The 14,800-nt window shown below is 43.5% G+C and overlaps 1 protein-coding gene across 1 annotated transcript; it reads right to left on the reverse strand.

Annotated features, from left to right (window-relative positions):
- Window positions 1-4: 4 nt before the first annotated feature.
- On the reverse strand, window positions 5-3,117 carry LOC310771746 (vesicle transport protein USE1-like; the record flags this gene model as incomplete). Its single annotated transcript, XM_083664280.1, has 5 exons — window positions 5-55; window positions 577-729; window positions 1,773-1,851; window positions 2,241-2,290; window positions 3,016-3,117. 5 exons carry the CDS (start codon window positions 3,115-3,117, stop codon window positions 5-7), a joined length of 435 nt encoding a protein of 144 aa, XP_083520406.1.
- Window positions 3,118-14,800: the final 11,683 nt, after the last annotated feature.

Genomic DNA, 14,800 nt, shown 5'->3' on the forward strand with positions numbered 1-14,800 from the left:
AGCTTTACCTTCTGTTTCGTAAGTCTGTTTCTGAGGTGCCTGTGGAGAGGAAAGGAGAAAAATCATCATCTTTCTAAATGTGTATTCCCCATAAAACCACTAGTTCTCTACAGGGAAATTATTTCAAACTCTTAATTTCTTCAATATGGATATTGAATTCTAGGTGTCTTTGAATTCAAAAATAATTCTTACCTTTGCCCATCAAACCCTGTAATGAGACAGAGGAGAAGATTTATAATGGCAGAAGGTTGCCTTTTAAATTTATTTTCTCTACCAAACCCTGGTTTTTTATTTTTTTTTATTAGGCAAGCCCTACATAATACTGTAGGTTTTTGCAGCGAGTTAAGAAAATATCAATAACTCACCACCAAAGTGATGACAGTAATAGACAGCTAATTTTAAAATAGCCAAGGTGCAAGGTACTGTATGTGCAAAAAATCTCCAGCTTTTAAACTTAAGCACCGTCTGATCCGAGTCACAGTGGGAGATGGAAATACGAGTTAGCTGCCTACCTTGCATCTTGGCTAGTCTCGGTTTGAGCCTGGCAGTGAGGGCCAGGCGAACAGGCTGTCCTACCGTGCCAAGCAGCTCATCCCTCATCTCTCCTGTACACCGGGCCTTGGTCTGCATGTGTACGGTTTTAGTGGCCGGCATTCTCTCGTTGGCTATTGTGGGTGTTCGTCCAGGAGCAAGGAACTGATTGGCTAAGGCTTTCTCTGTTGAGGAAGACTGTTAACAACACAGGAGAGCCATGAGATCAGAAATCCGCCTGGACTGAAGCAAAATAAAACTGAAACGACAAACAGTTCACGATTGTGAACTACTTGTTCAGATTTTTGGGGATAATGAATAAGAAATACAGAGTCAGCACTACTGTTTATAAAACTGATGTAAATATTTGAATAACAGTAAACATACCCATTTCTAAACATGCAGTGAATTCCTGAACATATTTAGACATTACTCAGACGGCCTGCATGTTTACCAACAAATGTCCATTATGAGCGCGATCCCACGAACACGGACCTTACCCACCCAAACCCCAAGTGCAAAGTCTGCGTCGCCGGCAGAGCGAGTCTAGTGTAGCAGCTCCCGGTTCATTTCCAGAATGTGGAGTAAAGGGTGAGAGGAAAGGCCAGTGAGAAAAGATGATTATAGCCTATAAATAGTTGTTAAATGGCACTTTTACAAACCATTATTGTCCCCGTGCTATTTAATTTCATGAACGGACGTAGTTACGTGGCTGGATTATTTGGAAGAGAGCCAAATTGGTGAGTAAACAAGTGAAAGTCGAATTGTTTCTTCACTGATAGCGCTGCATTAGGCTATTGGGTGATAAGTGCCCGCTATTAATGTTCATGCATATTAATTAATCGTCTGCGCATATTAATTATTTAAACGAGCAAACTCACGGCCAGATACATCGATTGCCTCAAGTGCCAAGTGCTGCAAACAGCTTGAATGGTTTATTTTCCTCCCGCCGGTCTGCCTGTCTGTCTTGTATCGAGACGTAACTTTTGTGGGTTGAATTACATTTAAAACTAGTCAGATATGACTTGAATGTCACTTGTTTAACGTTAGTGCGACCACTATTTTGACTGGTGGCTTTTGGGCGATATAACAAGCGCTCACTTTTTGGCACATTGCCAACCCACAGTATCACCTGGATAATGCAGGTATAGTCCAGACTTCCTGTTTGGAAATGGCTTATGATGTGTGAAAATGGTGAAATTCTTTAAAGTGATTAAACAGTGTAAAATATTTCCACTGACCAGTCTCTCTGCTTCTAGAAGTCCCTTCAGGAAATCTACTTTCCTTGTGTATTCTGTCAGAACTTCTGGTGTGGGTTTGCTGAGAAAATCAATAACCAAATCATCGTTGAATAACAGTACTACTATCTCAGTTATGTGGCCAAGAACATGATTCCTCCTGCATGGTGTGACCTCTTTCAAGCACCATTAATATCTACCCTTTATTTAAATACTTCTTAAGCACTCGTAAAAAAGGGTGTCAATGAGATTTTCTTGCATCACAAGGTTACTGTGATTTCTCAAGTTCAAACTCAAAGTCTTTAGTCACCTTTTCATAGGAGACCTACAGTCATCATGATACACAACATACAGTATGACTACTGCAACATTTCTGGCAAATGAACAATAATAAAGGACGTTAATATTATATACTAAATGGTAACAGTGTAATTAGATAAGTAGTACCAAGCTATTCATAACATGTTTTACCTTGAGCTCTTCCTCAAAGCCACCAACATCTCCTCCAGGGCACCAACATACTGCAGGAGAGGAAACAAAAACACTGGCTGTATGTTCCTATATGCTTTTGCTGATGTTTATTTGGTAGCTTAATAGAGTTTGAGTTAAACAGAACTCAATCCAGGCCAAGTTCAAGTTGTCCCCATGTGTAATGCTACAGTAGCTCAGTCTGACACAAGCTTCTTAATATAGCCAAGATAAAGCAGCTTAATAACGTACGAAACCAATACAACACATTGAAATCTTAGCCTTAGTTGATAGCAACTGGAAACTACGCTAATTAATAATTCAACGTTGAAATTAGTTCAGGTAGTTGTTGGAACAATGAATAGCACAGCGAAATCATCTGGCATGTTAACTAGTAAACAAGCAAATCGACAGGAGAGCAGACATGTGATGATGTCCACTCTCTGTGACGAAGATGATCAAGCTAGCAAAGTTAGCAAACATGATCTGGTAGTACACAGAATGATTCAAGTGTGTTTTTTGGAACGTGTTGTTTATTGCAAAACCTATCGTAAACAGGCAACTTAAGTTGGCCGCCTTAGCTTTAACGTTAGGCTACTACGAATCAGTGCTGCTGTCAGTGACGACGTGGCTAACCACAGAGCCAGTGGCTGACTTGCTGTTGCAGCAGTGACAACTAACTTAAGGTTAGAGCCCGCTACGCTTTTCCAACAGTCATGTTAAACAACGGTTACAGGGAATCTGTATTGGATAATGACATTCACTCGGTGTTATTTACCTTGTCTAACCTCCATTCCGCTTCCCCCCTCTTCTCCGAAGCTATGGATTCGCAGCGAGACAGTAACCTTACAAAATTTATCTCTAACCGAGACGAAGCCATGTTTGTGAAACTGACAGACAAGACCGTCGCGGGAATATGACGTAGTCAAACTCGCTGCGGCTGCCCCCCTTGAAAAACAAAAATATTTCCTCGAGAATTTAAATTAATACACAGGTTCTACCCAGCAAAATCCTTTCAAAGATATAAACGGGACATGAGCCGGAGTGCTAATTTTTCGACTGTACCTGTCTGAGACTTGTAGATGTTGCCCTTGTCTCTACTCTTTACATCTCAGCTCACCTTAATGCTGCATTCATGCGACGTGGGAAATATGCTAAATGTTCTGTCCATCTATCTTCTATCGCCTCAACGCGACACCGTTCAGTCAGCTCCTGCTACATCTGGTGCTGAGGTTTTCACTTTGAGAAACATGTCGAAGAGGCTGTGTGAGAGAGCCAAGTCATCAAAAACGCACATCTATATCCCTATATATCTATATCAATCCTAACCCCTAAATGAAAATTTAAGTGGGGAAAACTGAATTCGGAAATAAATAAATAAAACTGATTTCATATGGCCCTAGTACAGTAGTATATTGTGGATTTTCTGGGGTCTCCGCGCCAAGGAAAGGTGGTCCACAGAAGTAGTCCCTCCGTACCGTAACAGCAGTATCACCCATGGTGCCTGTTAGGGAATGGAATTTCAACCACTCCTCATCCGCTAGTGTATATAACAGCTGATATAAACCAAATGAATCGAAACCAGGAGCCAGAAAGATGTCTTATAAAAGTATATTTAATAACCAAACACAACACACAGCAGCAGAGGTTACAAGCATCATGTACTGTATTGTCCTGTTTAATAGTAACATCACAGCTCACATTCAGTCCCATGCACTCCCTGTTAAACAATACACACCTACACATCTTCCTCATAATCAAGACAGACAATCAGCATGCAACAGCAGTCAGAGAGAGAGAGGAACATTTGTATTACATATCATATTACACAATGGACCAAATCCGTGCTTCAAAGAGCCTGCAAATTAGGGAATTGTCCACATGGAATGGCAAGTATCATACAAAAGTACACCCACCCCCCAAAAAATCCCTCCTGTCCCGCCCAACCCCCAATTCCATAAAGATTACAGGTCAAACCAACCAATGAGTTTGTACACTGTCAACTTACAGTACAGAATCAAGGCACTCGTTAACATTTCCATGAGCACTGCTGCTTTGACTTGCTCATTAGGAGAACTAAGGAATGGAAAGGTGCAAATAATAATGCAATATTTCCTTGAATAAAAAAACAACAAAAATAAACAGATGAAAGGTCCATCATGAGGCCACTGAAAACACAGCCCACGTCCACTTTGATTTCATCAACAGTAACCACAATATATTAATAATGATAGAAAAAGTGCTTGGCAACATTGTCCAGTTGTGTTCACTGTCGTATAGGACGACAACAGTTGAGACACATTTTCAGCTTCTTGATTAGTTCCCATGACAACAGCAACTGTAACAGCCTCCGTTTTGTCTCTCCCCTGTTGTGCTTTGTTGGCCCACCCTGGTTACTGCACATGTCACCACCGTTCTCTCATGTCCACTCACTTCTACAGGTTATGTTTCTCTACTGTGGTTCTCTATCCTCTCCTGGATCACTACAAACCATCTACTTGTCTTGTCATCTAGGACAGCAACGTGTGCCATTTATCTTGTGGTTCCTTCTCTACTGGGAGATTGTTGCCCATCATCCAATTAATTTGCTCTCTTTTCTGCCCTGGTCAGACCTCATCGTCCATATAAGGTATGTCTGTGTCAGAAAAACGTCTCCGGCCATTTGTAGGCGAGGTTTGCGTCTGGGGTTGCTGGTGCTGAGGTGAAGATGCAACCATAGAGAGGGAGGAGGAGGAGGCGGCAGCGGAGGGGGGGCAGGAGGAAAAAGGTAACAGCAGTTTGCAGTCTGGGTCGTCAATGTACAGGGACTGGGTGCTGTCTTTACGGCGGCCGGGCTGCTCTCGTCTCCTGATCAGGTTTTTAAATGGCCGACTTGCAGGAGGGGTGAGGGCGTGCGCACGGCCTCTGCGGAAGAACGCAACAAAGGAGTGCCTTCCTCACCCTGGCCACGAATCGCTGGAACTTTGTCTTGCCCGCCTTGACGTCGATCACCGTCAGCTTGCAGTCGCAGCCACCACAGAGCTGGGGGAGGGAGGGAGATGTGAGAATAACTAAGACATCGCATTTTTCACCGGACATTAACATGAATGCTGGGTGACGTGACAACTACAGACATGAAAATAAACTTTCCAACTCAAGTTTATGTCAACTAAACAGAAAGCTTGGACAGTAACATAGAAACATGTCAGGTGTCAAAATAATATATAGACACAATCCAGATTCAAGCCAGGTTGCTACAGTACCAGATGTAAACAGGGGCTGAAGCTTTTAGTCCACAGACAGAGCCACGCTTACCGGTACATAGGGATGTTAATGATTAATCGACTATCGATCAATCGGCGTTAAGCATTTGATCGATCCAAACATACATTATATTACATATATTAACCGATTAATCGACAATGCTATGTGCCATTTTTATTTTTTTTGCTGAAATGATTTAACGGCACAAGGGAGAAATTAAACTTTCACCGCTTATACAGATTTAGAAGAAAGCCAAGCAAGTAGGCAAAAAGTCCAGTGTGGGGGAATTACACCCAAAAAGCCAACAGTATTCATTGTAAACATTGCAATACAATGTTGAAATACAGCACGTCTACAAGCACAATGACAGCTAAGGCCGTGTGTCCATATAGCTTCTTTTCCTAAGCCCCAGCATCTTTTTTCAGTTGTTTCCAATGAGGAGAGAGCGTATGCGGGCGCATACGGATGTCTAGAGAAAGTGCGCTGCAACCAGCATCTATTTTCAGAGCCCTCCAACTGTTGTGTGCGCCGGCTCCCAGCGCTTCCAGGGGAAAATATTGTAACTTTTCAGGAAGACTTTTCACAACAGAGACAGAAAGGCTCAATTGTGCAAGCAGATTGGCTAGTCACTTAATATTTCTGGTGAGTGTTGTGCTTTTATCACAGAACGTGTGTTGCCAGCTTGTTAGCTGTTAGCTATCAAGCTCGCTTCCTAACGTGAGCTTCAATCTGCTTGATTGCATATTGTGCGCTGGGATCAGCGCTCCCCAGCACACTTCCAGGGTTTAACTGTCAGAAAAAGAAGCTATATGGACACACGGCCTAATGCAAGTAGTTTGGTTGGTTGATTAACTTGTTGAGTAGGTTTACATGTATAAAAACCCGCGTTCTGTATTTTCTATGTTGTATGTCAAAAGCTGTTTTATGTAATGATTAATTGATCGTTAACATGACCAATTAATCGATTAAGGAAATTGATTACAATTTGCATCCCTACCCGTACATGTGACTCAGGCAATTCCAGTCCAGTATGAAAATATCGTATACATAAGCTGTTTTGGTGTTTGTGTCTTGTGTGCGTTCTCACCTTGTCACTGTCCAGTGTGTTCTGTGAGGTACATGAGGCCAGAGAAACGGTGTCTGTCTGGCTGCTGCCTTCACCCTGGCTGTCCAGCTCCTCTCCATCCCTACAGGATTAGCACACACACACACACACACACACGGTCACTGAGAGAGAGGGCGTGTCTGTGTGTGTGTGTGTGCTTTTTACCTCTACGCAGGATGAAAATAATGAAAATCTAGACATGCAGTGTATAACCATGAGAAAATATGAGTACAAAAACACTTGTGAGTTTGCAGCACAAGTAGAGGATGTTCAGTTGTGCATTTAAAAAAGAATTTCCTCCTCAGATATGTCCTAATCTAATATATTCACAGCTACAGACAATATGTGCACTGAATGTGTTTCCAGTACCTTTGTCCCTTGTGCTTGGCATGGGTGGCCTTGGGGATGTGGATGGGCTCCTTCAGTGCCCCCTGCAGGTGAATGGTGCACTCCTGAATCATCTCCCTGATGTCCATCTGAAGAAACTGTGAGGGCAGACATCAAACGTCAAAAAGCAACCGCTGGCTTCACAGTCAACAGGTCAAATACAATAAGAAGATACAGGCAGGGAAAAATAAAACTCACACAATCGAGGCTGTTTGGAATTTAAAAGAAAGAAAGAAAGAAAGAAAGAACGCTGGAGGAGTAAACTGAGTAAATCACCTTGGTGACGGAGGAGGTGGAAGAGAACGACAGCTCGTTGGCCTCTTGCTCGAGCAGCTCTTGCTCGAGCAGCTCAAACTCGAGCAGCTCAAAATCGAGCAGCTCCACGTTCTCGATCTGCCGCTCGTGCTCCCAGCGCAGCAGGTCCTCCTGGAGCAACAACTCAAAGGAATCCTCTGAATTCAGTCTTCTTTGCTCTCTGGTGGGGTGCTTCTCAGCCTTGAGAGAGTTGCTGCGGGTCATGACCTGGGCCTGGGGTTGTGCCAGGCGGGACTTGGCTGTGACATTGGCGATTTCCGATCTGAACATACAGAGACATACATACAATACAGAGTGAATAATAAGCACATTACAAGTACGGCCTTGCAATATTTTTGATGAGGGATTCTTGTTTCTTTACCTGAAGTAAGGTACATTGTGCTTTGGCTCTTGGGTGCTGACTGGAGTTGGTAGAGCCGGTGTGGGAGAGGGGCGAGGCGGGGAGCGGTGGGGGGAGGGAGAGGGGCGAGGCAAGGATCGGTGCGGGGATTTGGGGGGAGAGAGTCCGCTCTGCTCAGCTTGAGGCTCGAGGTTGAACACAGGAGCAGGAGCTGAGGGAAGATTGAAGCTGGACCTGTGGAAATCAGAATGGGATTTAGATTTTTCACTGGGCTTGAGTCGAACGTAACTTTAATGTGCAGACAGATATAGCCTGCAGTGCAGACAGTGTTTGAGTCAGAGATATAGTGACTTGCATACAACAATGTGTCAAGCAATGTAAAAACATAAACTGGGTTCAGTACAACATGAAATTCAAGCACTTTATCCAAGCACCCCCCCCCCCCCCCCCACCAAGTAATTAATTTCCAAATAAAAGGGGGCATCAACTTTGCATTATATAAGTCTACTTGAAGGAAGGGGAAAAGAGACAGACCTTGGTGTGAGGAAAGCGTCTGCTGAGCGAGGAGTGAGAGGCTGAAGTCTGAAGGAGGACAAGCCGACAGGAGCCTGGAACACAAAGCCCTGAGGGGCGAAGGAGGCTGGAGATTCAGATGAATCCACAGGAGGGAGGCAGACGGCCGGAGCTGGGTACATGACCATCAGAACAACTTGGACTTTGTCCTCAGCAGTCACTGTAGAAAAGAGGGACACAGACAGAAAAGGTTATAGAGAAAAAGAAACAGAAATGCATCAAATCAAGGCAGTAAAGATGCCATTTCATGTTATCTCACTGTCCTGTAACACATGTTACCTGTAGAGGCTTTGGTCCTGGTGGTCCCATTAAGTGCTGCCAATGGCTGGACAAGAGCAATCCGCCTGCGGCTTGACCTCTCCACAGCAGGCTGGACACGCCTACTGGTTGACCTCTCCACAGCAGGTTGGCCTGTAAGAAAATGGGAGGTCAGAACTAAACCGAAACAGACAAGGTCACAGCACTTGTGTGTTTTATCTCAAATAAACAGGCAAAAATGATCTTAATCCTAATAGGCTTTACATGGTTCGGCGTCAAAGCCAGCGCCGAATGCGGCGAGGGGTGTGCCGCGGCTGGCCGGCCTGACGGCGCAGGGGACGTGCAGCTCCTAAAAAATGTGACTCGACGCAAATCACGCAAACAGCGCGAGTATAATATAATGTAGATGGGAGATAGCAGGAGAGTCATTGAAATCCTAGTAAAATCACACAATTTGACTCATTTTGCTGGGGACTCCCCTGCGAGCCCTTTCAAGCTGACATTCGAGTAAACAGGAGGACTAACTGCCGCTGGCAAGGCTCCAGGTCGAGGCTGGTGCACAAGTATATCACAGCCTTAAAGCCTTTTTTGTCCTAGTAATTCAATTACAATTTACCTTTTTTCACAGGAGGCAGAGGGACAAAGCTGAAGGTGTTGGTTGGATGGTACAACCCTGCCTTGAAAACGTTTTTCTTCTCTCTCTTTTCCTTCTCTTTCAACAGTGCCTTGCGCTCTTTCCACTGCTCAAGCTTTTTCATCTTCTCATTACTTACAGCTGTCTCTGTGGAGAAGTGGAAGAAGTGTGAGATATGGTAAGAGTTAACTTCACCCCCCCTCATTTTCTCCCCAATTGTACTTGGCCAATTTGCCCCGGTCGCTGCTCCACCCTCTGCCGATCTGGGGAGAGCTGGCGTAGACTAGCACCATGCTTCCTCCGACACAGTTGCCAGCTGCTTCTTTTCACCTGACAGCGGGGAGCTTCACCGGCAGGACGTAGCACGTGATTCCCACCAGTTCCCTTCCGCCCCGAACAGGCACCCCGAACGACCAGAGGAGGCGTTAGTCCAGTGACCAGGATAATACCCTAAATCCGGCTTCCCACCCGCAGACACATCCAATTGTGCCTGTATGGCCGGAGGTAACACAGGGGGCGCGAACCTGCAACCCGTGTGTTGTTGGTAGGCAGGGAATCTACCGCTACACTACCCGGATGCTGGTAAGAGCTAACTAGATGGTTGGGTAGCTTGGTGATATGAGATATGATTTTGATCCCTGCAACAGCCAATGCATCCTGACAAAACCTCCTGGAGACCCTGGACCCCTAACTGCTAATTCATTGTTTGTCTCTCTGAATCAGAGCATGTGCTACATTTAAATTGGAGAGCAAATCCTTTTGAGTTAACCATGGTAGTAGTAGTAGTAGTAGTAGGGATGGCCCTAAAATAATTCAGGATATTTGTGTATTTCTGTGATAACGATATTCTTGATGATATGATAAAATACTGAGAAATATGTTATTATTAATTTCAAGAACATTGCAGAGCATTTGGGGAGTGTAAAGGTAAAAGCACTCGCCTACCACCGCAGAGAGCCGGGTTCAATTACCGGCAGCGGCACTTCCTGATTGGTCAGAGACGTTCTTACAGTCACAATTGGCCGTGTTTGCGGGTGGTGTATGTGACCTGGTCGCTGCACTAGTGCCTCCTCTGGTCGGGGCGCCAGTTTGGAGGAGGTGGAGGGAAACTGGGGGGAATAGCATGATCCTGATCTGACCTCCAGCGTGCTACATCCTGCCGGTGAAACTCCTTACTGTCAGGTGACAAGAAGCAGCTGGTGACGACTGCACATGTATCGGAGTGGAGGAAGCATGTGCTAGTCTATGGCTCTCCCCATATCAGCAGAGGGGGTGGAGCATCGACCAGGACAGCAGGGGGAATTGGCCAAGTACATGGCAAGTAAATGGCAAGAAAACAAGAGAAAAACCAACATACAATTGCAATAAAAGTGTTATAGTTTTAGCATAAACGTACAGTGCACTACTGAAGGCACTCTTCTTTTTGGAATTAACTCCTGATGTGAAACAATAGGTGAGTGTATTGATGTCACAGGTAATGTTAATCCTTACGTTTAGCTGTTGCCTTGTTCTGCCTTGTCATGGAGGCGTCCAGGCTGGAGGTCTCAAGCTCAGGCAACCTGTCCAGCTGCCTGCGGGTTTGCAACAGGCGATCCCTGTTCTCCCTCTGGGTCTGAGTCTGTCTGCGGGACATCTTCACCCTCAGCATAGATACGCTGTTGTCCCGCTGGCGCAGGTGGGCAAAGCGAGCTTCCATCATAGAGTGGTCTGGTCTGGTCAGGCAAGCAGAAGAAATATCCAATATCAAAGAAATATCACTACTTATTACATTGATGTAAGATGTACACTGTGGAGAATGTAACATTAGCTGTATCACTAACTTACATATGGCAACTGTTAATTAAACAATGGAGAAATGTGCAAAAGTTGAAGTGTCACTGTTTTAAAATGTGGGAATTTAGTTAAAAAAACGTACAGCTTGTTTGTGAGTTCCTGGCTCCATAGGGTAATAGGGTATAAAGGTTGAACAACTATAAAACATAACTGCGATTTCTCGTTTACACTTGAATGGCGTCCCTTAGCTTAAAGTATGAAGGAGTATTTTAGAGTGTTTCACCATGAACTGCTGTTTACACAGTATTGGGGAAGCTACCAACTACTTCACCATGGAAAGTAGTTGAAACTACAGCAAAGCTACCCTGGGAGAAATGTAGTTTAGGAAACTACAAGCTACACAGAAAAAGTAGTTCAAACTACTTTGTAAAAAAAAAGCATTAAATTGATATATCAAATTAAATGTAATAGCCTACAAAAAAGCACAATGCCAGCAAAAATATGCCTCTCAATTGAGTTTATTGCCATAGTTGACACCCAATACATTCAATGCTACTATATTTTTGTTGTTGTAATCAAATCTGGGTTCTTCTGGGTTTTGTTTTATCAGACAAATGAACAGTAAAGACTTGACTAGGATCAGGGTAAGAATCTCAGGGCAAGCCAACCAGAGGCAACATACAGGCTGTGTGTGTCTTGCACAGAACTACAGCAACGACAGTCCTTTCATTGTATTGCCCAAAATTGTAGTTTGAGTAGTTAAACTACACAAAAATGACCAAAAAGTAGTTTAACTACTTGACTCACTACGCAAATATGAATGTAGATGAACTACCAGCAAGCTACTGCAAAATGTGGTTCAACTACTGTAGGCTAGTTGAAAGTGAAAGGACATTTAACGTGCGGACATGTTCTCTCACTTCTCAACGACATGTAGCGTTAGTTCACTACTCCCCAACACTGTGTTTACAACTAACGGCATTTGCACACGGAATTACAGGTTCACGAGTCACAACTCCATCTTGCTCATTTTACTAAAGCACTTGACTAAAAACCAGCGATCAACTGCCAATTTAGTCCAACGACAGGTAGCCTAAGACTAGGCCCTACGTTAGCTGGTTTAACGCTAACACTAAGCCTGGCGATTAAGTAATGGGACATAGTGGGCTAATCATCGAATTTCTTACTGGAAGTTATCAAAAAGGCAGTATGGTTATACCGGACAGGTATTGTAAATATCTGCCATCTGGTAAGCCTTGCATGTGCTACAACACTGTATTGTTAGTACTGCTAGAAGGGCTAACGTTAAGTTACATCGTTAACCAGGTGTTTAGTGCGGCTGGTAAGCTATCGTCCGTTTCACGTCACAAAACGCGCATTTTCCACGCCAAAAAAGATGCCGACAAACACTATGTTGACACATGTCCTAGAGAGCTGGTACTGTGACAATAAAACATTGACTTACTTGTAAGAATTCGAGAATTCGAGTTGGTAACCGTAGCTTCTCCGAATTGCAGCTGATCCGTTCAAGAGTGTTGGACTGACTGACTGTCTGCGACTTCTCGCTCTAAACTCTAACGCACGGTTAGCCAATCAGAGGCCGAATCAAATTCAAACACACGGAAGCGCGCGAAAATCCAGCTACCCTACAGAGTTGCCAGATCCTGGGCGGGTTTTCCGCCCAATTAGGCTGGTTTGGGGTGGTGGTTTCTGAACAGTGTCTTTTCCCATGTCCCACGGCACATTTACACATATCAGTATTGAGATGATGTCCTAGATTTTGATTGACTCTAGTTTTCAAAAGCCAAACCACTGAGATAGATAGAGAGGGGGGGGGGGGGGGGGGGGCAGCTGACTGTCCTCAGAAGACTGTCTGTCCATACAGTATAGTTCTATAATTGATGTTCAGAAGTTTAGACAGACAGTACTACTATAGTTCTTGTTGTTTGTCAAGTCAAGTCAAGTTGATTTGTATAGACCTAATTCACAAGCATGTCTCAGAGGACTTCACAGAGAATATGTCTAGCTAAATCTAGCTGACACAACAATAACAATTAAAGTAGTAATACAGTACTAACAACTTGATTGAACAATCAGACAGAGAGAAAGGGGAAGGGAACAGGGGAGGGGAATGTGGGGGAGGAGAGAGCAGGGAAAGGGAGGAGGTGGGGAGGGAACAGGGGAATGTGGGGGAGGAGACAGCAGCCTACAGTTAGGCTGTAGATAGCTAGCTAGCCTAAGCTATTCTGACCTACCGGCATTCCTTGACCAGTGATGGAGAGCACCGATATGTCATGGTTTCTTATTCAACATAAAATCAACATTAATCATGTTAAAGTCAGCAGACATTTCAGACCCACAGTGAAATAGACAGCTCCTCTGCTCTCAGGTGCTGCTTACTTTGACTGTCTGTTACTGGATGTCAGAGTGCTATCCATGGTTCTGATATCTTGCTCTATGACCTCTCTATTTTACCCATACAATAGCCTAAGTAAATCATTCAACTGTAAAATCCAACACATTGGTAAAATATATATATATAGTGCTATCCATGGTTCTGATATCTTGCTGACCTCTCTATTTTACCCATACAATAGCCTAAGTAACTCATTCAAGTGTAAAATCCAACACGTTGGTAATAAATATATATATATATATATATATATATATATATATAGTGCTATCCATGGTTCTGATATCTTGCTGACCTCTCTATTTTCCCCATACGATTAGACTACATACGATAGCCTGAGTAAATCATTCAACTGTAAAATCCAACACATTGGTAAAATATATAGCCTATGCCTAATGTGTGTGTATGTGCCCGGGTGTTGCTTGCATGTCTGTACTTCGTAAAACTAGTGTGTAGGGCACTGTCAAAATTGCTTGCACTGCATGGGGCCCCTCATGACTACCCCACTGAGACTAATTTTTAAGAAAAAGTTTTCTCTTGTTCCGGTCTCCGGCTTTCTGATGTCTTTATGACACACTATCTTTGTGTTGTGGACTGTTGCTCAGGATAAAAGAAGACATTTGAGCATGACATCTTGGGCTTTGGGGGGGGGGATATCACCATTTTGTGACATTTTATAGACCAAATGATTAATGGATTAGTCTAAAATAATCCACAGATTAATCGATAATTAAAATAATCGTTAGTTGCAGCCCCACTCACTCAGCAGTGGTAACGTGTCCCACATTGTCCCACACAAACGTACTCTCTGTCCCACATTTGGTTTGCTGGGCTCTGGTCACCCGAGCTGCATACTCATTTAAGAGTAAGATATCCTGAAATAAAATTACCTGAAGTTATGTAGAATATGAAGGATTTCATATGGTTGTATTTTAATCATGTTCATATCATGGCATTTATGTAGGCTATGGCAATAGTATCTTATAAAAACAGGCCTATCAATATGTATATTCTTGAGAATTCAGACATACAGTATATAAGAAGCCTATATGGTTATTTCTTAATTTGTGCATGAAATATTATTAGTATGAAATAAATGTTTTATTTGATAAGAGAGGTCTTGCAACAAAGGATCATGTTCTTTCTCTACCACCCTTATTTCTCTGAAGCAACCATCTCTCTGAATATCAGCCATAATCACTCTCGTCTCTCCTATATGTAAACCCACATTTGGACGTTTTTACTGTAAAGATTAGCAGGTACGCTGATCAGGCGATTTGCAGGAAACCTGGAATAGGTTGTATTCATATTATATGTACATATTGTACATATAATGTACATATTGAATGTAGATCAGCCAAATCTCGTCAGTCAATGTCAACTGATTCAACATCAGTAGTTGCCATACATTTGACACAGGTTCGGGATCGGCCTTTTGGGCCCAAACTACTCCGAAGCGCTGAGGTGCCAACCACGCGTTTCAGCCGACCAATGGTGAAACGTCATCATCCAGCGATTCACT

Source organism: Poromitra crassiceps (assembly GCF_964638095.1).
Source record: "Poromitra crassiceps genome assembly, contig: HAP1_SCAFFOLD_1158, whole genome shotgun sequence".
Classification (NCBI taxonomy): domain Eukaryota; kingdom Metazoa; phylum Chordata; class Actinopteri; order Beryciformes; family Melamphaidae; genus Poromitra; species Poromitra crassiceps.